General features: G+C 31.5%; 1 protein-coding gene across 1 annotated transcript; it reads left to right on the forward strand.

Moving 5' to 3' along the window:
* The first annotated feature begins 1922 nt into the window (after window positions 1–1922).
* Window positions 1923–19265, forward strand: LOC139779561 (sodium channel protein Nach). Its single transcript, XM_071717960.1, has 10 exons — window positions 1923–1989; window positions 2626–2689; window positions 4455–4629; window positions 5323–5468; window positions 6357–6489; window positions 9849–10146; window positions 13756–13809; window positions 13972–14137; window positions 14241–14347; window positions 16345–19265. Exons 1-10 carry the CDS (start codon window positions 1923–1925, stop codon window positions 16599–16601), a joined length of 1467 nt encoding a protein of 488 aa, XP_071574061.1. The 3' UTR covers window positions 16602–19265.
* The last annotated feature ends 5092 nt before the right edge of the window (window positions 19266–24357 follow it).

Here is a 24357-nt window from a genome sequence, read left to right on the forward strand (position 1 = left end):
TTATTCAATAATACACTGTTAAATTTGTACTGTCAAATTATACTCAATTTGAGTCATTTTTAAGCATTCCTATAAGTCGCTTGGTGACCAACTGGTGACCAACCTAGGTACCTACTATGTCGTTAATTTTGCTGAAACAATGTTACTTTAACTAAATCAATAGAATTTAAAATAATAACTGTTTTGTGTTAAAATAATAAATTTTAACACACATAATTGTTAAAAATAACAAAGTGTTATTTAACTCAAGGTATTAGTTTAAATTTCATCCTTTAATTTAACAGTGTATATTTATTACAATTACTTTCTCTAGTTCTGTCATTAATCTAACTTCAAGATAAATTCGCAAACTTACATATAATAATATAAATAAATATATAATAGCTTTACTAATTATTTATTACAGGGTGGAATTAATTTCTGAGTTATATCCGTATCTATAATTTAAAAAGTGGATTATAGATAATGTGGATTGAGAAAAACAAAGTCAAACCTAAAAACAATATTTTTATCACGAAACCATGGATGACAAAAGATTTGGAAAAATCAAAATTTTCCAGGTCAGAAATTGTATCAAAATATATAAAATTGTATTGTCAATATTCCAGTTTAAACAGTTTGAAATATCTTGCCGATTCTCAAAGACCTTGGTTTGAAAGGTAACGTCACAATCAGAATTATATTAATTTATTCTAAATTACTTTATTTACAGTACAGTTAGTGTGTGGATGTAGGAATGAATGTAGGAATATCTAGATATATGTAAAATTTGAAAATTTATATTAATTATTAAACAAATTTAAATCACCAAAGACTGTTCTTTAATTTTTGAGTAATTAATATGTCAAATATACGTTGCACACGTTTCTATTTTAATTTAATAAAAAATACTTGCGAGCAATTACGTTAATTGCTATAATTCAATTTTTTATTTTAAGTATTCTGTAAGTTAAAATAAAAATGTGTTAAATGCATTCTTTTCGAAACAGATTTGGCTCTTTTCAACTATTGCCTTAATTAACATTAATAAGTTTTAATCTTGTGTTACACATATAATAGGTATTTTAGTATATGTATAAAACGATAAGAAGGAAAGAAGAAGAATTATCATATTTAAGAATTATGCAATACTTTTAAATTGAATGTTACTTTTCAAATTAAATTATTTGAATATTACTCACTCATTTAACGACGTAAACTCGCGCTCAAAAGCCAGTTCGCATAATGCGATTATCGGGTCTTTATTAAAGCAATGATAAAAGCAATTTGCGCAGAGACTATACACGCTAGACACGTTACAGATTCATACATTATATCAGCTTGCACATAAACAGAATGTATGATTAAAGTTATACAGTTTAATGAGCGCATTCTAATTTTTCGCGAGATTAACGGTACCGCGGTGAGTAGAGATTCTTGAATTCATAGCGGGCCGCACAAATCAAGTCATCCACAAATCACGAAACAAACGCGACGCGCTTCGAAAAAAGAAAGAAAAAGAAAAATAAAAAAAAAACGTAATTCCACAAAATGCCAGAGTCACGTCGCGATACGGCGTTGCAAGTTGATTTAATGTAACGTTACGCGTGACGTTAATAGCGCCGTGCGAATTCGGTAATGAACGCGTTATGATACGAACAGGAACAAATTATTGCTCGATGTCGCTTAATTCGTTTATATTTTATATATTTTTGCTCATATCTCAGATGTTGCTGCCTTTAAACTTTTAAAAGTAAATAAAATAAGTGAATATAGTAACCTGTTGCCATTTTAATCGTGAAATATCATGATCAAATATCATAATATTATTTTTGCACTTGTTTATGTAATGAAATACATCTTTCAGAATTTTGTGGGTTATAATACATTTCCTAATCATATCTGTTCTGGTGTTTATGGTTTATACTTTATATAAAGAATTTATGACAACACCTTTAGTAACTTCCATGGAAACAGATAGTTACAGAACGACAACTTTGAACTTTCCAGGTATGGAGATTAAGCTATTTCCCAGAACTTGCATGTATGCACGCAATTTATTTATAAAGATTTATTTGGTTTTTGATAGTAGCTTGAAACAGTTTATTTCTATATATACCTGTTTTGTAGTTCATAAAACTTTCGTAATATGTATTTCACATCAGAATTATTTATCTTCTGACAGATAAATAGTTTCCTAGGAAAGATGGAGTCAATCATAACAATTACGAAAATATATTCATATAAAGATTTCTATTATATTAAAAATTAGATTAAAAAGTAGAATTACAAAATACAAAAAATACAAAAGATATAATAAATAACTAAATTAAATATATCTATCTATTAAAAGAATGAAATAAACCATTGGCAATTAAAGACAATAAAAATATGAATTTTTATCCGCTCTGTCCTTTTTACGTTTTTAATATTTAAACATCTCCTCTTTTTTAAAACATGTTTTATTTTTTATTCTTGCTGTCATACACATATGCACTATATGTATAATATAAAAATTTAAAATATTACAATAATATTTTATTTAATAAACATAAAGAATTTTCGCATTTTACCGTAATATTCTCTTTTTCTAAATTTTTTTATTTTATTACCTTGATTAAAAGCATATGCCTCGATAATTTTCAGGGATCTCTATTTGCTCCATTAACAGGATAAGTCGACAATCCGCGACGGAACTGGCGACCGACATGTGAGCGAAATTTATTAAATAAACGCAAACTGTATTCACGTATATTAAACAAATGCGTTCGCGTGTGCACGAACGATGGCGAGGTATACTGATGCACACGCAAGTCCACTTCAGCATTTTGAATACGTGTGGATATGATTTCGCCATTTCGCATCAAACTCTATAGATCGCACAATCGATCGGGATCACTCGAAGTTCAGTTTCGCTGGCTGTTTAACGCATATTATTCCGCGAATTTTCTCTGGGCGTGTTAAAACGGTCACCACATTTGCCAGCACGAATCGCAAATATCTATCCGCAAATATCCTCTATCGCCGGCTTGATCGCATGATTTATCTCTAGATTATGTTGGTAATAAAGTGGGAGCGCAAATATTTGATAATGTCGACGATGCTAATATTATGCATCATCATTAATTTATCTAATTTCCAATATCTATACTGGGTTCTTCGAATCTTCTCATGTAGCTTCTTGAAAAAATAATAACAGTGGCATTAAAGATGCTTTAGGAACTTTTTGTTATTTAAATCAGTTAAATGTTATTAATTGATGGCGAGTATTAATTATATTGTCTAAAAAAAGGTTAACGTTGCAACAATATATAGGCATCTGATGAATGTATTTTAAACGAATGTAGAGATCACATAGATGTGTGACAAATGATACGTATCTGGTATCTATAGTTGATAGATGCGAACCTGTGATTGAAGATAGATCATACTAACCATAGTGGTATTCCTATCGACCAGAGGATAGAGTTAACTCGCCACAATTGATGCGATGTATACGCGAAGTTTAATCGACCGTTCAACGCATTGGATCCTACTTCGCTTTTTACGACGTCCGGAATCAACTGGCATTCGCCGATTATCATTAATTCGGTATCGCGCAGCACTTTCTTCGAACGCAACGAGAACGGATCGATACATTGCGCATTGATGGAGAGCGTAGAATCAGTGGTTACGGCTCATTTAATAGAGTGTTAATATCCTAAAATCCAGCCGCTTCGCGCGATGCTACTTCGTAGCCACTCGTGAACTTTTGGTTTCCGTTAATGGAAGAGACGTTTCCGGAATTGTTGATTCGAAACAGGAATCTGCGAAGTTTCATAAGTAGTTCAACGCAAAAGTTTCTGTCCCGCTTGCGCATCGATTATTGTCATTATAATTTTTTTAACGAGCTCTAATATCGTGAGGAGATATTGATTACAAATATTTTAATTAAAGTAAATATATTATTGAAATACCAAATATGTTGACATTCTCGACCATTTCCAACATTATCTTATACGCAGCTTTACAGATAAATTTCTTATATTATTTTAAATTAAACTAATTTCTTGCTTTGTTTTGATTTCTTATTTTGATGTTAAACAATTAAATATAAAAAGATTTAGATAAAATACGAACTATTCCAGATTTGATGATAATTTGAAAGTTTTATTTTATTTTATTCTATTTTATTCTATAATATTTTAAAAATAAAGAGCTAATAAGAAAATGTCTTATGTCTATAGTATTATAACAAGAGGTATGCATGGCACTATTAAAGTTATTACTTATATGAGAGAGATTATTTATTTATTATGAGCAAATAAATGCACTGGAGTACTTATACATACATATATATAACAGGCACACCTAGATTATCACGTATGGATTAAAGATATCTTTGAGAGATATGAATGTCATAATATAATATTAGATATATGCTGTATATATGAAGCCTTTAATTGAAATATTTAAAAAATTTTTCTTGAAACCAGTTTTAACGCAAATATCACGGACCAATCAGTCGATGAAATTCACAACTTGGTCATGCAGTTGGGCAATCTCTACTCTTCCACTTTTCGTATGAATGCAAGTCTTGATATCGAAATAGATCAGCTTTTAATGGCTTATTACAAGGGGCCTTACGATGTTACGGAATTAATGAAAAGTGTACGTATTCAAAACCAACGTCAAGTTTCAATCACGTTTCAAATATAGATAATACACTAGAGTTTTACTTACAAGAACACTTTTATTAGACTTTTCTTATATATTCACATTATGTAGTAGATTATGTAATTATGTTAGATATACATACGTTTAAAGAATAATGAAACATCATCGATGAATCACCATCATAGTTGATTTTTGAAGTAAGCCTTTACATAGCTACAGTCAGATAGAGGTTTCTGTTTTTCTTTTACATTCTAATTCTCATTTTCTTTTAATTTTACCTCATATCCTATCAAATTAGATAACTGATAATTAAAAATTGCTTAAATTTTATTGTTAAATAGTATAATAATGGGAGTTTAAATCCAAGCTTCTCTAATTTAAAATGCAAATTTCTTGAAAAGCATGATCCCTTTATTACAACCCCAATTTTTTGCGAGCGCTCCCTGCATAAATTTATCTCCCTAACTTTCAGTTCTCTGACAATTCTAGCAAACAGAAATCATTTATGTGAGCAACGCTTACTTTATTTTTCCCCTGATGTAGATGCATTAAACGAAAGGTTTCCTCTCCGACGATCAATTAAAATATTATTCGCACGATACTTCGCGTGTCGACCGTCGTTGTTACCGTTCAGGAAATTATCGGCAATTTACGGCAACACGTGCCGCGTATATTTGCATTTTCCAGCTGACGCCGCAATGTTCGATGATACTATTGAAATGTAAGCTGCATGGGAACTTTAGAAACTGTTCGAACCTTTTTGAGTTTCGCAAGACGCAAGACGGATACTGTTGCACCTTCAATTACGCGCGTGAAAGCGACGACATTCCCGAGTGAGTATATCCCGTGCTTTCACTCAAAATGTATTTCCGAGAAGCATACACAGTAGTTTAACCGCTTACTCGACAGTGGCATGTTTTAGTATGGTCAAACGAAGCATATTTCCTAAGCTTATCATTATATGTACGATATAAAGTTGTTTTAGCATTTGTTTTGTAGTACTTATATATATTGGCTGCGTTCGCTTTGGATGCTTTCGCGCTGAAAGCATCACTCCATCCTTTTTCAACATGTAATGAGCAATAAAGATGGACTGACGCTTTCAGCACGAAAGCGCCCAAAGCGAACGCAGTCATTATTGTAGTCTGACGAGAAGAAAAAAACAAAATTAATGTATTATTTTTTTTTTTAAGTAGTTACTTTAAATATGAATAGTTTGTAATCGTATACTTGAAAGTGGTCAAATTGATAACAATTGATTTATAACACGAGCTATATTGCTTTCAATAAATTACCCATAATGTTTGTCGATTAGATCGCAGTTTGTCAATTATATCGCAGGAAAATATTGCCATTTACTTTAAATTCTCTTTGTACACGCGACACATTATAAAGATTAACTACTGCGACCTGGAAAAGTCATCTAGAATAATTCATGAGTGTTCTATTGATCATTTACATATTATTTTTTTACTTAGCAAAGAGCTTATTTAAATCAATAAGACACACGCAAGTTCTATTATCTATTTATATTAATAAAGTATTTAAGTATTTAATCAAAATAATCAATAATTAATACCGAATAATGCCAAATGTCAGTCAACTTAAAGCATCGTGAGAGAAGAATGTGGATTATTCAGTTTGAAAATCTGTTATGTTAATATAACGTTAAATGCGTCCGTTCGAAAAATTAATGACAGCAATTATGTATATCTTGACAGATTGCCCGATGTGATTGAGCCGATTTCTGTGCACAATGTGGATGATCTCGGAATAGAACGCGGTCTAACGGTCGTAATGGATCCACTTTTGGATGATTATTTCTACTCAATATTGCCCATTGCGGGTTGGAAGGCAAGTAGAAACGGCATCGCGTGCTATTTAATAAGTCGAGAAAACAAAACACAGTAATCTCTAATATCCCCACATTCTCAGAGAACAATTTCATTTCGGGGCCAAAATTACATCTGCCATCAAGGAAAAGTTATTTATCGTTCATGCAAAATTAAAATCTGGAAAATCCTTCTTTTTTTTTAATTAACCAAAAAACAGCTTTGTTTAACCTAGATTCTGAGAAACTTGATAATGCATAATTACATAGAGTGTCCCTAGAATGTTTTGCTTAACTTCGTCAGCGTGTCTTGCTTATCAAGGTAATGATAAAAGTTTGAATGAATGTAAAGAACTTCTGTTATTTAGAATAGTTGTAAGAAGGAAATTGCGTATTCAAGAGAATTTCAGGAAAATAATTAATAGCCTTAATTAAATTATAGGAACTTAATTTAATTCTGTAAAACCTTAGATATATTAAGCGCAGCTATGTAGAACAGATTTCTTTAGTTGCGTCAATGATTGTAAAATCGCGATAAATGTTTATAAAAAGTAATCGATACGTTCTACAAATTTTCTTATTTCGTTGAAATAAAGAAAGAACACGTCGCGGTAAGAATTTTTCGCTCTCCGGTACGTAAAATTCTAATCTAACGTATAATTTAGAAAACGCCTTGCATGAGAATTGCCTGGAAATATCTTCGTCTCGCGAAAACGGGTCATATTCGACTCGTAACGAGTTGTTACCACGAGTGCTGAATATGAAAAGGGGCTAATCGAGCGAAATGAAGATTTATTCTCGCAATGCTTTATCATGCTAACGTAGCGTTAACGTTCGATTCTATAGTGCGAAGTATCACGAAATATATATATCCGACTTTTAAATACATTTAAACACACAGATAATTAGGAAATTATACCTCATTGGTTATCATTGATGATGAATGTTTAACTTAATTAGTTAATTAGTTTCAAACACATCAAACAAGATTATTACATTTATTATAAAATAATGCATTATTGTTATATCCATTAATTTTCAGAAACAAATAAAAGTTTTAATTTTTCATTTACAAAATATTAAGCAAATTGCATGTAAAATTTTAATTTTACGATTTACAAACAAGATTATTACATTTATTATAAAATAATGCATTATTGTTATATCCATTAATTTTCAGAAACAAATAAAAGTTTTAATTTTTCATTTACAAAATATTAAGCAAATTGCATGTAAAATTTTAATTTTACGATTTAAGTTATAAATTGAAAGTATATATAAAGCCTTAAAAAATTGTACAAGAAATAAAGGAATTTGAAATTAACTTCTCGGGAAAATTTTCATGAAGAGTAATGATTTTTGTATTAGAGAAGAGATCCACTGTTGAAACTATGATATTTCCACCAGTTAAATTTTTAGTAAAATCAAATTCAATTGTGGAAAGATAACATTTATTCTCTATAAGGTTCAGAGTACGGTTCTTTTAGAGGATAACGTAGTAAGCATTGTTATATTGAGATTAATATATTTAATTGCAATATTTTAATATTATTATTAAAATATAAATAGTACTTTTAGAATATACATAAAACTGATTTAAAAAATACAGTGTAACGAGTGAAGAATCTGACCTCAAATATTATTCACAGCATAAACATAAATCTTCCAATCTTATTTTTTGATAAGCTAATTTCTTAATTATTTCCTAAGTATCAATGCGAGCTCTAGTAATTATTTGAATTAATTAAAAAATACAGTTTTATATAAAATATATTTCAACTATATCGTACACACATCAAATCTATCGTCGTGATGAAGGTAATCGGTAGCTGCCTCCTGCCGTGAACTTTTTCCACGCTTACCGTGCCATTACAGGCCACCTGTGCTTCATTCGCGCATAGTGCACGGTGATAAAAAAGCTCGTGAAAGTCATTAGCGGTGCGATATAATCGCGCGTTTCCTTCACTTCGCTATATTTGCAGTGTAGTGTGTACTTTAGGCTGTAGCAGCACTTACGGAGAACCCGCATTCGGGCAAAAAAACGTCCTGGAAGATTCTATTCTTTTGTCGAGATACTTTTTGTCGTATACTTTCAGATACAAGATTAACCAAACTTTTTAAATAAACGTTGTAGAATAAGCGTAATTATTATATATTTATAAATCTTTAAAAAGTTTTCAAAAATTGTTTGTTACTAATTTTAATTTAATATTAAACAGACAGTTTTTATATAAGATTCGAGCATTTGTTTGTTAAAGCTGAAAGTATGTCTTAAGTTATTAAATCAATTATATGATTATTGATTTATTAATTATTATTTAATTATTATAATATATTATAGTTTAACAGTATTACCTTGTAAGTACGTCCATATTTATGAGAAGGCTTTAATTTGTGATGAGTGTTTAATATTTTTTGTTTGTTAATTTGTTATTTCTTTCATTACTTTCGCTGAGGAAAATTAACTCCCTTTATCAAGAAATCTTTATCATCAAAATACTTTTTTAAAATACATATGCTGTAAATATATGTTATAAACATTTTAATAACATAAAAATGTCCGAAATCTCTTTACTTTACAACAATAAAGATTAGCTATTCTATGTTTTTATATAAATAAGGAATTAATTCATATATCAAAATGAATTTTTCGATGAGATTCGATTTTATTCCTGTTCTTTGATAAAACATCGTGATGTTTTATCTTGATTTATAAAAATATAGCAAATATAGTACAGAGCATAGTTGCAATATGGTATTCCAGGTAAATGTCAGCTGCGTCGTAATTAACTTGTGGAAACAGACTAGCGCATTACACAAATTACGATGTCCCTTTTTGCAGCGCAGCGTAAAAAAAAACATGTATTACATGCAACGCTACAAAAACCGTGAGAGTCTCGGATGAACTCGAGTCAAGCAAAAAAATATTTTGCATACGATGTTTACATCAACAGCGAATGTTTTATAAATTATATTCATATTGATTCGAACGTTCGAATGCAATTCGACTAGTCAAGCCGAATAATATCAAAACAAATATTATGTAAAAAACAAGATATTTTTAAACATTTTATTGTTGAATACTATACAAAAATGATTCATGCTCCTTATAATCCCCCATTTTGATGGTAACAACCTTCTTTAATTATCAATTTTATTATACATTTCTTTATAAAACACAGTTTATTTGTAAAAAAAAACGTTAATATTGTCTTTTTGACAAACGTGTTTAGCTTTAATTAATCAATGCGTACAAACAATTTATTCTATAAATTTAATTTTATTAATTTAATTAAATTTATAGAAGTCTAAAAGAAGCAACGAGAGAGAGAGAAAGAGAGAGGTAAAAGTTTAGTAAAATTAATATTTATTGGGTTTTTAGGTGCTTGTGTTCAATCCTACCGATTATCCGGATATGACTAGCGGTGGTGTCACGGAGATACTGGCAATGCCTCTCTCCGAGACATACGTGGACGTGACTACGACGGCTTTTATTAGTACCCAAATGATCAGGAATTTTCCCAGGGAGAAACGTAACTGCATTTTCGATGATGAAGAGACAATGTATAAAGATAAGAAGTATACTTACAGTGATTGTATCGTCGATTGTAAGATTTATCACATACAAAAAGTCTGTGGATGCAGACCGTTTTTCTACCCACGTCGTGGCCAAAGAGAATGTTAGTAAAAATATATGATTAATTTTCTTAACTGTTAATGCTAATTTTTAAAAAAATTTTCTTGGATTAAATACGCATGACTTAAAATTTGATATATTTAATGCTTACGCATGTATGTATTATTATTTGTACCGCTTGCGCACATATACATACACAGTAAAAAAAATTGTGTTAAATATAACATAAATCACATGTCCCAAACGGTCCACTCAAATTTTTGTGTTAATTTAACATAATGTGAATATGTCAAATTATGACACAAATATTATGTCCATAATTTAACACAAAACAAAGAAAAGTTTGATGATATGTGAACGAAAATTTTACGTACAACAGACATCTGTATAATGTTAAATATAAATGAAAAACATGTTAATTTAACATTTTTGTATGTACAATAGACATCTGTATAATGTTAAATATAAATGAAAAGGATATTTTTTTAACAAAACTACATTATTTTTATGTTAATCTTACGATTAAATATAAAATGTGTTATTTTAATATTTGGTTTACTTAAATATGAATTTAACACAAAAAAATCAGATAACACAATCAAAATTAGTTAAATTAACACATAAGTATGTTACATTTTCAACACCAAAACTTTAACAAGGTCTATTTTTAACAAAAATACACAAAATTTTTTATATATACATATATTTGCTATTTATTAACGATGAGTTTGCTATTAATTAATTATAAATTTACACGGTGTGTGCTTTCACTTTAATCTTTTTATTTTCTAATATTTATTTGTAAAACCTTGAAACCACGTATTAATTTTAATTAAAAATCACTTAACGTATTTGATTTATGAAATTAAGAAGAACGTTTAATACTTTGTATAAAATGCAATCTTGTATATCATTTTTGAGATAAACAATAGCACTTTTTCAGAATTAAATTTTTTTTTCAAATGTAGGTACTTATTTGTGTCTTAAAGTATTTGTTAAGAATTTCTGTTAAGCCTTAGATGCAGATGCAAATGCATGAGAAGGAGTCCATAGAGATGAATGAAAGAGTATTAAATTTTAAGCACTTCGTATATTTATTACATTTCAGTGTCGCATTTATGTGTGGTGGTTTAAGGAATCTATTAAACTCACTTAATGACACCATTAAACGTGCACAAATATGGAAGAGATATGCAAACACGGCCAATAAAAACTGTAATATTTCGTTAGTAGAGACAAGCATATCGTCAAGTGACAGGATATAATAATCGTCATAATAATCGCGATACTTTATTTACCCACAGTCAAATCGTATCGTATTACGGTTGAGAGTCCTGATAAAACTAAACTGATACTAACTTGATCGACCCCGACAAATCGTATATCCGGCAACGGACGAGTTTCGATGTTAATAGAACGAGCGGTAACATCGAACTCGTAAACCCTTACACTTACAAGAGCGCGAACTACTTTCATTGGTGTTCCTTCGCAGTACATCACAATCTACCGAGGCTTACGATTCGGCAATATTGCTAGCAATCTTCGGAGCAAATAGTATTGCTTTCTTCTCCCTTTTGTTTCCTTCTCAAATTCTACTTATCCAATTTAGTTCTTGTATCTTCTTCTATTTGATAGCAAACTATTTACATATTTTAGAAAATACGATAAAGAAAAGGAAGAATAACATATGATATTATTTAAAATTGTAATTATTTATTATCTGTTAATAGAACTCGTTGATAAAATTGGATTAAACAATTAATAAAACTTACAGATTTTACAGAGAGTTTTGTGTTAATGAAAGTCATTCTTCTCTTTAATGGAAAAAATTATGTATGTTATACGAGTCAAGAAGTATGTAATAAATGTTAACTTTTTATTATTTCGTCTTTTTTGTAATAATATATTATAATAGTATCTATTATTATGCCATATTTTAGTAGTCTTTTAAGATACGTAAAAGTACATAAATATAATACAAAAATTCGAGATTTATTAAAAGCTTGAGTAATAATGTGACTATTTCCGTTCTCGTAAAAAAAAGAAAAAAAAATGGAAAATCAATAAAAGAAGAAAAATGAAAACAATCTGAGTGAACAGTCAATATGATAACGTCATAGACAACGTATCTTTCGAAGCCAATAAGATTTCCGTCAATTCCTCACATCCTTCTTACATCTCTCATTCATGCTTCGATTTATTCTCTATTGTTGTCACAAAAATTGAGGTAAAAAGAAAATCAGAACTAATATTAAATAAAAAATACGATAGAAATAACTTAAAAATATAAACATAAAAAATAAAGTTTTATAGACCTAGTTTTACTAATTTATAGTTTAATTAAAATATAAAATGTAATCATTATCGATCAATAACTTGAATTAAAAAATGTAATTGGAGATTAAAGATAAAAAGCACATATAGCCAGATGTAATTATAGATAAAATTAGTAATAATCATTAATCAGATATTAATCACAATAGAATTATAATCGCGGTGTTTAAAAGAAGGTAAACCGCGATAAACGCGGTTATTTTTTATATCAGTTAAAAATATGACTCAAGACTATAGAAATAAGATTTAAATGAACTATATGCGGTAAAGATCGTATCTTATTGGATAAATCGGGTTTCCCCCAGACCTGTGCACCCTCTTACATCCCAGCGATTTCTTTCTTCTATATCACGAAGTCGAGAGAGGCGTGGGCGGCAATCTGTAAAGGGACGTTGCGCGCCGCATTGCGAGGCGTACGCGTTCGCGAGCTTTCTAACGAGGCTTTACCACGGGTGGCTTAAAGCATTAAAGCGGATCGCGTGAAGCATCGCTCTGTAGGATTAACTTACCGTGGCCGGGGATTCTAGCGAAGAAGAGGAACTCGCTGAAAGCGGCGGCGCCGCGCCGCGACGCGGCGCACGCAACGCCAAGTACACTCCTCTCTCCGCCGTTCTTTCGTTTTAAAGCCGACCCCGATTGCTCTTTTTCTCGCGCTCCATCGATAGCGTAGGGCGTGCTCGGAGTCGTTTTTCTCGCTGCCTCCTTCGTTCTCCATATTAATCAACAACACGTGCAACGACGCCCGCACTACTGCCCGACGTATCCTCCATCCTTCCTTATACTGCTTAAAAGTATCAGCGTTTCTTGCAAATTTTTATTTTTGTATTTTTATTTCAGTGCTGAAAGTAAAACTTTGTAACAATAACGTAATTTTATCTGGCGGTTATAGTATCATACGGTATGATGAAGCTTTTTTAGATTATAAAAAATGAAGAAAGTCCTCGGGGATTTTTGATAACATAGGCAATCAAATTTTTAATTACATTCAAAGAATGTAGATTAAAATTTAACTTTACATGTTTCTGTACGTTATGCAGTCCGGAAAGAAAATATTGATATTCTAAAGTTGTGTTATAAAAGAAATCTCTTTATATTAATACGTAATACATTTATAGTATATATAGTAATATATGTACTTAAAAATGGGAAAAATGTGATAAAATATAGCTATACATACCTATAATTAAGTTTTAAGAACAACTTGATTTTTTAAAATTTACTTTAGAAAAGAGAAACTTTATTAATTTTACAAATATTCTGTCTTTATGATAATTATGTTTTGTGCGTAACGTATTGTATATTTTGTTACATATTTCAGATTCGCAGCGTATTTGCAACAATCAGGACTTAGGTTGCCTATCTAAGCATAAATGTAAACGTTGTTATTACATTGTTAATGTAGAAAGTTATTTTTTTATTTAAACAATTTTAAAACTTTAATATTTATATTATTTATAATTTATTATAAAAGTAAATTAATTTTAATTACGTCATTGATACTTGCAATATTGATTTTTTATTTTTCCTATGGCAGCCAAATTGTTGACGATTTTTCCTCACAAAGATACAGGAAATTTTTTTCTAAACGAAAAAAACGCTTTGCATTGTGAAACTTGTTATCCTGCCTGCAATGATCTTACTTATGATATATTGAGTTGGAAGAGTTACATGACTCCCGGTGGATACAATACCAACTTATTGTAAGTATATGGAATTTTTTGTCAATATATATAAAGAATAAAATCCTTTGAATAGGCTATATATAATGTAAGGCGCCGAGATACTTTCGTTGCATAATTTCAGATGGAATTACAATGTTACTGATGAAGGAGTGCTACATGTATACTTCTCGAAATACGGCACAATCAGATTGAAACAAGACGTGGCTTTTTACTGGTATGAACTCATAAGTAAGTACAGATTGTCAAGAAGTTCTACTTGAATGAAGAGATTAAATTTAAATTCTGCGAATTAAAATTTTTATTTATCTTTAGCAGATAAAAAATTTTTTAAAGAGCTTATAAAATAAAAAACGCATTCTATTTTGAGTATAAGATCAATTGTAGAAATATAAGATTCTTTTCTTTATTCACCTTTACATATCTTTTGTCAACAGATCTTGCAATTATGTATTCAATCAATTTGTTTAGTTTTTTGAAATAATTTTTAATAATCAAATTTTTTGGCAAAAGTTATCATAAAAATAATTTTGCAAAATAAATAATGCTGACAGGTATAAAAAATGCAAACAGTCCCGTCAAAGTCTTTAATTAAACTTGATGTAAATATATCTAATGTATCTCTCATGCCGTACCCCGTATGTTAAATCTACAATTAGATTTTTGAAGATAACTCCGGCTTGCAATATTTGCCTTTACCAGTTTTAATTATACTTGCACATTGCAAAAAAAAAGAAAATTATGAAAATTCACCGTTGCATTCGACATGAAAACTAACGATAAGCAAATCTTTTTCAGTTGATCTAAAATATATAAAAAATATCACATAAGCAAAGGTAGAGTAGTGTAGAAGAGAAATTTTCTACCCGTGTTTTCTGTAGGATGCTCGAGGGTTCTCAAAAATGGAATTTTAATATCTGACTGTGTATAACGTTTCACCACTGGTTCTCATGTGCGCAAAAAAGAAATATAATACTTTTCACATAGAGCGCAATTTTTAGTTGCTGGCGCTTACTTTGCGAATTCTCCAAATTACTAAAACGAGAAATATTTCCTGAAAAACATGAAAAAGTTTACTGGACACACACATATTCGACCTTTTATAACTCTGAAAAGTTAATTTGAAGAAAACAGTATTTAATTTATAATTAATTAGAGAAACAGAATTTTAAATTTAATTATATACATTGTGTACGCATTTTATTTATTCTATCTCATACTGATGAAATAATATGATCAAGATTTTATCGAAAATAACTTTCTTTGAAAATTTTAAACGTTTTAATTGCAAGGAAAGTTTTAGTAACCTAAAAATTTTAATTAATCTGAACTTTGTAGAAATAAAGTACATTAATCTAATCCTAATCACATTTTCCAACAGCAATTTTCCGACAAGTATGATTCTAAGGCTGAAAATACCTCTTCAAAATAAATCTGGCTTTCTATATTTTTGATAATATCGCAAAAATTAATAAAAAAAATGAAAGATATTGAAAATATATTATCATCCTCTTAATCTAGGAAATTTATATTCTTTGATAGCCAAATATAATAGATATCTTATAAGCCCTTTATAATGAGAAATTAGAGATTATAATTTTCTTTCAAAATGTGAAATTAATCCTTAATGTTAAAAAAAATTGAAATATTTTTCGAATTTTTGGGTTGTTAAACTTTCCTTGTTATAAAATCTCTCGTTCTGAAATTTAAACAGGGTTTTGTACATATACATCCTTCGTTTTGATGAATATGTATTAGGGATTAATACATAAATTACAAAGATCAGAAGAAATGGTGATGCTTCGGTGAGAGTAGATGTGCACTTTTTTCAACACTAATTCTGATAAATTGTACATTTATCTAAATTTACCTTGAAAAATCGTTACAATTTTTTCACATTAACTATCAACGGAAAGTAATAATTCTATATTAGTTGATAAAAGAATTATTAGGTTTATATACATGTATTTTTTACAAACTAGACTAGAAAAAAAGATAGCATCCGATCTCCAAAGTATTGATTAGAGAACAGCAAGCTTGTAAAAAAAGAAAGAAAATGGTGGTAATATCGCTGTAAAATGTCGTTATTTCTTTTACAGTGTAAATCGCCACTACGTACGCGTAATGCTTTTTTAAGTGTACACTAAAAACACTCGGCCATTTCCACCAAATTATCTTATCTTCCCGTGCTATCAAGACGTCGTATCATAAAGACAATCGTTTTGCAGGTGATATCGGCGGTATATGCGGTGTCTTCATCGGCTTCAGTTTCATCAGTGTAGTGGAGCTTCTGTACTTCTTCGCGCTTCTGTTTCGTGATTTGCTCACTAAAGAATTGACCTTACAAGAAGATGACAATCAAGAGGATGAAATCCCATCAGTCCAAGCTCAAACCATCCGGGCAATTTATTGGAAGGAACTGCTACCGCGATCTTGGCATTCGGCAAAATACGGCAAAGGCTTAACAAACAGAGCTAGATATTGACTGACAAGTTATTATGGAACTATTCGGACAGAATTACAATCGTGATGATTTTATTATATATATATATATATATATTCCTTGTCAGTTATTTTATCATAAATATATTCAGATAATATTCGAAATAATTGAAAAGTATCTGATGACATCTTGTGAGCAAGGGAAGTCGATTCCTATCGAGATAAAGTCTTAGGCGAAAATAATTGAAGAAGATTTTTACTCTCTGTTTATTTCAACATAATGATAGACCAATTTTAAACAAAATTTATAATTGTCTAAAAAGAGATAAAGATGGAATCGTGATCGAAAATTCGTTAGTCGGATATTCACTTTTCCTAATGGAAAACAGTTTTATAATAGCTGCACTGATAACACGTTTAATGTAATATAATTTTTAGAAAATTTTATTATTATATTAATTCTAAGTTCATGATAAAAACTTCTAGCATTTTGTTATAGTAAAAGATTGTTACAAGTCGCAAATAGTTTTTAATTAATGATAATTTTGGTTTTAAACTTTCGATGAAAGTAGATCGATTTTACATAACTTGTTATCCTAAAAAGTACAACCTCAAATTTTGATGGCATTTCTGCATAATTAAAGTGTGCGCAGAATTATCGAATATCCATTGAAAGGATCTTAAGCTTGATGCAAAAATTTTATAGTTAGGTTTTATATAGAATAATGTATTACTAGCGTATTAAATTTTAGTAATGCTCTCTGTGAATATAAAATCGACTTTTACTTGAAAAAATTACACTAGATTATTATATATGTTACAATCATTTTACATGCAATTTTATAGTTTAAGTATTAGATATAACATTTATGTTCTGCTATATAGAATTGTAGAAATAATTAATTACGTGCAAAATGAATGCAATTATAATATGTATCTTGGGAAAAACATTCACCAGCTGCAGCTTCGAGTTGACGGTTATTTCATAAAGACAATATTGCTGGATAATAAGACGTTATTAATGAGGAAAGTGCTAAATAATGAGACGGCAGTTGTTTACGAGAGAGATACGAAGCGGTTATAATACCGTCGCTGTAAGAGCATGAATGGAACGTGATAGAAACATGAAGCTGCATGGGAATTGTTATCTGCTTCGATGACACTCACCTGAGGGCACGTAATTAATTTCTCAGCGTAATTATGGTTTTTAACAGATATTTAAGCGCACTTACATCTAAAATAGAATTTCACATAATTGCACGTACATGTTTAACGAATCAACTTTGATCTGGTTATTAAAATGACTTTGGTGGGATTCGATCAGATTTCGATTGACTTTACGAAAATCTAACTAAATCTTGCAAATCAATATTGGCAATTCGATATTACGGTAAATAGATTCGACTGTTTGCAGATGTTGCTTGTCGGTACAGGCCGCGCATGTAATTTCACAAGCATACATAATACTGTTTTATGCGGGTATCTGAATATTTTGCTATTAAATTGTCCAGAATCACATATTATATGCACTGAGGTTTTAATATAAATAAAGAGGAAATTTTACTTTAGAGAAAGCGTTCTGAATAATACCGATAAACTTTATGTCAAGATTCTTTGATCCTAAATATAATTTTACTGTAGGTAACCAAAATCCGAAAATTGCAACGATTAAAAATTTTACCAAATAATCTTCAGCAATTATAACAAATATTAAAAACTTAGTTCTCATTGGATTTCTATATTCAATTTAATTTTTATTTATACCAAGAGATATACAAGGTGACTCACCCTGTTATACAATTTTGAAAAATAAGAGGATTTAGGAAATGTAATATCCAACGAAACTTTTTCTATAGCAAAACGAAGACTCGATCAAAGAATCTTTATGTGAACTTCGTCGGTGTAAGTAATTCTGGATCAGCCTGTAGAAGCCACCCGAGCGACCAGTTATGTGCCACAGTTGTGCCACAAACTTTCGTGAGACAGGTCAGGACGGTCTCGAGGGAAGGACAGGGTTGGGGGGGGGGGGGCAGGCAAATATTATTAACGGGACAGGTACTAAACGTTTTGCGGTACCGGATGTATCCGGTGAGAGCGCCGAATGACGACGATCAGAAGCGCGAGGGCAACGGAGGAAGAAAAATATGGCTATCATGGTTGCAGTACCGTAATAATCTTCCGTCGTATCGCCGCCGTCGACACTATATGCGCTCGGTACAAACCGCGCAACCGAGTCAGATTCTATACGCAGGGGAAGATTTATTAACGAAAGCTACACCGCGGAACGCTGATATATTATCGATAAAAAAGAAGCGACATGCCTTGACTCTGACGCCTCCCTGACAACCCTTTCATTCTTCTCTGGCCTGATCCTCCATTATATTATGGTTTCTCTATTTTAGAATGATATATGCGACTCTTGATATGAAATATATATTCAACCAATATTCAACTCTTGACATGAAATATAATCAGGGTCATGTTTTCGTCGTATCTTACAACATCAAATATTATGCGAAATTAATATGCTTTAATTATTAGCACATATATAATTCAATTAGTGATATTATTGAAAGCGCATTGTTATCGGCATTATGAATCTACCCTACAATACTGAGATCCATATCACAATAATAAATCTTATGAAATTCTATCTTTATTTCTATTTTGTGTATAGATTTATTAATAAAACTTTATCTTTCAACAATTTGTGTCTTCAAGTTTAGTTTTAAATAGAGGAATTTTTATTAATAAGGTTTTAGAAATAAAATGTCAACGATAGGCATATAAAGCAATTTTAAAGCTATTAATTTCTAAATATTTAAATAAAATTTAAATAAAAAGTATTGCAAATGTCAAAATGTGTCAAAATTTTATTAAGAAAATCAATGTCAAATTAATTACACTTTGATAGAAAATTTGTTGATGCTATTCAACATCAATTTACGCAAAACTGACAAGTGGAATTGTTTTCAATTTTCCCTTTTTTAATTGATTTATTTCTACATCATGTATTGTATAGGTATGTATATAATGTGTGTATGTATGTGTACCTGTGTGTCTTTGCGTGTAGAAAGTTCCGTGTTGACTCCGGAAAATTCAAAACGTTTTTTAACATTTGTAATCCGAAGAAATTTGCTCTTTGCGCCGCATCGAAACAATTACCATTAATAGTTTGAAGCTTGTTAACCCGCTGGACGATTGCTCGCCTCCAGTCCTTGTGTTTATGCTGTTTGCTACCGGAACGTCGGCGTCGTGAAGCGGCAGTCTTGACCAATGCAATTCGAACTTCCCCGCTTTGGACACGTCGTGCAAATATCCGTTCCGGTAAACAAAGCATGTACACGCCGTGTACATAACTAGAGATAACGATCCCGCATAGATAGTATTCGGACAGGACAGAAATGCTTGATGCGTTTCTCATCCAAGCGTATCGCTTTCCGATGTGAGCAATTGTTAAAGATGTTTACGTAGCACATAATCTGATTTCTAACGAGAAATTATGATAACCGCAGTAACATATTTTTTTCCTAGATGCGTTTCTACTTTAAATAATCATTTTCCCAATTTTTTTTGCACTTTGTATTTAAAGACTGTTTAATTAAATTTTTGTATAAAAATGCCATATTATTTGTATCGACTTTAATTTTGCACAATTGACTAGGGGACGAAATAAATTTATCGTACTTAATAAAGTATAATTTTAATAAATGTAAAAATCTATCTCATTAACTCTACATTACTTACGTGGTTTTTTTTTAACATAATTACTCGCGTGAAGTATTTTATATTGAATAAAAATAAGTTTTACTTTAAATTTAGTAGATTTCTAAGGCTAGGATGTACTTTACATTCCACGCGAGTAACGTAGAGTTAATAAATTTAGTTAATTTTTCAACTATTCTCTCTCAAGCTGCCCTTGTCGTTTACATACACACATATACAATTGCGTTCGCGCGATTATACACATAAATACACATTTCTTCTTTCTTGTAAAATATGAACAATAGTTTAATTAGATATAAACAAGAAGATTTAGCTTTGATATATCGATAAATGTCGTATTCATTGACATTAATAAATTTAATCGACTTTACATTATTACATCTCTAGTGCCGATAGTACGCATCTTGTTTCTCGCTCCCGTTAATTCCGCGTCCGAGGATACGCGAACATAATGCGAATAGACTCCGTGCACATCGTGCGGACTGCGGAGTATAGTCGGTGGCCTGTGCCTGGCGGAAACCAAAGGGGCGTGAAATACGAGGGTTGTGCGTGCGCGTTACTGCACCTGCGTATCGCACAAATTATTGCAACAGTATTGCCGTGCGGATTAAACTTTAGGGCAAAATGCCGATCGCCTGTGTGCGCATCGCCAATTTTTGCAAGAAATGCTTTACGGAAGTCCAACATTTTCTTTGAATCTTTTTTTTTTCAACTAGACTCAATATCAAAAATAGATAAAAATGCAAAATATAAAATATGTGTGTCAGTTTCTAAAATACTCTTATCTCTATTAGTTTTAATATTCCGTTCGGTATAGTTTTCTGTTATGTCCTATATTCTATATTCCACATTCCATATTCTATATTCTATTTTCTGTTATATTTGAAATTAAATATTATATTCCATAAATATTGTAATATTTTGTAAATATTTTAAGAAAGTTAGCAAATAAAAAATAATTAATAATTTATTTAAAAGACCACACTTAATAAATTCCGAAAGAATTACTATCTCTTCTTTCTATTTAATTTATAAATGAGTGTGCCCGTAGTCGCTAAAGAAGGGACTTTTCGGAATTTATGCGCCCCGAGGATTAGGACCCACGCACTAAATAACGACACTCCATATTTTAACGTAAAAAAGTATATTTGCTATTACTTATACAACGAGAGATTTCGCGAGTCTTTGTCGATATCGCTACTTATATGTATATTAATTGATCAGGAACGAAGGAGTATAGTGACCCTGACCGGAATCACGCGTATCGTATTCCATTTTAAATCATCTTTTGACTCGTTTACTTACTCAGCTTCTGGGAACTATGACTGTGACTTACTAGATTTTGGTCACGATTCTCTTTGTAATAATTTATCTTTCTTCTTATCTCTTTAATAATTATTTAATCTTTCTTAATCTGTTCTCCTTTCCTTATTTAATATTTCTTAATCTTTTTTTTAAATCTGTTCTCTTCGTTCGATCTGATGACTTTTGAAAAATTGTTAAATTGACTATAAATTTTTAACCTGACCTATAAGTGGAGAAAGCTTCGAAGGAAAAAGATCATTCCGATATACCCCCCCGGTGATTTCATGAACTTCGCAGTTTCTCGTTTCAAACGCGGCAAAATGGATACGCGCGTATACGTGCCGTTCGGAAGGAGGAGGAATGGATAGCCAAGTCCAGTGAGTCCAGTCGACAGTCGTCGATATTGATGTCGACTGGCCCGAGGGCTGCTGTTCCTGGCCGTCAAAACAAAGTAATTTGTCTGCAGATCCGACGTGCGGATCCGCCGTCTCACGTCGCGTCGCGGTGTGCACATGGCCTGGCTTGTTACAAATCGCCGGGCAACCGTCAGTCAGGTTCGACGGTTCCACTTCGTGTCTCCGGATTCCCAGTGTGCCGCAGCTGTTCGCCGATCGCGGAAATTTCGTACGAATCGATCCCGTGCCCCGTCGCCCGGGGACGGTGGTAAATAATTGCGTCCCTAACTTCGACAACCCACCCTGAAAGGAGCAGGTTTAGTAATCGAGCTTAATTCCTTACCTTCCGTACATAGTCGTTGAGTCTAAGTCTCTTGACTTTCCCGTGCCAAAGTCTCCGAATAACTATTCAGCGAAAATATTTGTTATCCTTTTTTTCGATACTTTTGTCAATGTTTGAGTTTAACAATATTTTATATAAACAATGTTTTTGAGACAAAACAAAGAAATATATTGATTAGTATAATAATACTCTATAATTTATCTAGTATTTTAAAATTGTAATTCAAACGATACATCTTGCACTGATTAATATTAGTTCAAATTAATCTATAAATAATTTAACAAGACTGTATATGTCTTCTTTTAAAACTTTGTTTTTTTTTATTTGTTAAGGCTACATATAATACCTATGTTGTAGATTTAAATAATAAAAAACTAAATTCTAAATATTCCAAATAAAAAAGATGGTAAAAAATATTATTGATAAAGCTATATCTACATACTTATTTTTAAAAAGATATATTTAAAGTCTTCTTTAAACGACTTAGATCTTAAAGGGTATAGCAGGACAAGAGGATCTAACGGCCCTCAAACAAAATTAATTTGGACTAGGGGCAATTCAAAGGTATAATTAATAACATTATCTGTGGAGAATTCTTTATCCCTTTCTCACCCCATTGTAGAAATATCATAAAAAAAGGTATTTTTCGCATTTTATTTTTTATCAGCCGCTATTATAGTGATGCTGGAACAGCTATCATAATGATCTATATCTCCCCCCATCCTGCTGTATTCTTTACCTTCTCGGTTTGCATAATTCTGTACTTATTTAAATGAGCAAATATCTCGAACGTACTCACATAACTAAAGAAAATATCTGCAATTATAAAAAGAAATTAGAAAATCTGAGATTTAATTCAGATGTATTATTTCTGCAAAGCCTGGAGAGTTCGTAATCCACTTATACTTCACAATAATCGCCAAGTGCAGATTATGAACGGTTCCGGATCGTAGGTGTTTAATATTTCCCAAGATTTTAAGTGGCCGATAATGGCTGTTCTCGTGTGGCGCGTTCTCGAGCGGCTGTCGTTGGATTATCGAATTATATGAAACATCGTTCCTCTTACTCCTAGTACGAGAGAGTCAGTCCAAGTTTGAAATCCCGTCGTACACTCCAGCCGCGATCGAGCGCAAATTCCCAGACATCAAAGCTCGCCGATTCGGAATCCGACATCACTTCCCCGAAGTTCCAGTCCATAAGGAGGAAATGAATAGACGAGGCGGGCGGTGAATGAATAGGAAGAGATGTCTGTCCCGGCCCGCAGCATTGTTTGCATGGCTTTGCCGGCGGCTTTAAGGATTTCCTCGAGAGGAACGTCCGCTATCGGGGCCGCGACTAGAAGCGCGAGAACACGAACAAAATATTACAGACGATTTCATGTATACGTGCAATAAATTTTATATTTATATAGAATTTGTCACGAAAAAACCGGTTTTAATATTAATGACATTCTTTGAAGAATTTAATGTCGACTTTTTTTTATTAAGATGTTACAGACGTTTCAACTAAAATTGTCGCTTGTATCACAACGGTTCGGGGATGTTTTCTTTCTCCCACCTGGAAATCGGCCACCTCGTAAATCGCAAAACCGTTAATCTTCCCAGGTTCTTCCGATTTTCCGTTCCTCGTCTTGTTCCTTCTTTCGCTTTATCTGGTATCAGTTTCATTCCACTTCACTCCCCCTCCCCCCCTTGCTCTCTACATATGGCTCCCTTTCATTTTGCAGCTGCGCTCCCTTTGCGCGCTTCGTCTCGTAACACTTTACCGTTGCCAATTCTTCAGTTTCGGAATCGTGCGCGCTTCGTCTCGTTGGGTTCTACGATGAGCGCTGGCTCGTATATTCCGATCACATCCTATCAGTTATCTCGAATTTCATGGATATCCATCGAAGGAGTTTTGTATCTCCGAGGCAAGAACGACGACGAAACGTATCGAATACGTATCCCCAGAAACTTTGCAAAAATCGACCTTCGCGAGCGTATAACAAAAATACTTTTAGAAGAAATTTTATAGTACATTTTTCTTAGTTT

Source organism: Temnothorax nylanderi, unplaced genomic scaffold (assembly GCF_030848795.1).
Source record: "Temnothorax nylanderi isolate EJ_2023f unplaced genomic scaffold, tnyl_v1.0 TNYL_tig0231_pilon, whole genome shotgun sequence".
NCBI classification, from domain to species: Eukaryota; Metazoa; Arthropoda; class Insecta; order Hymenoptera; family Formicidae; genus Temnothorax; species Temnothorax nylanderi.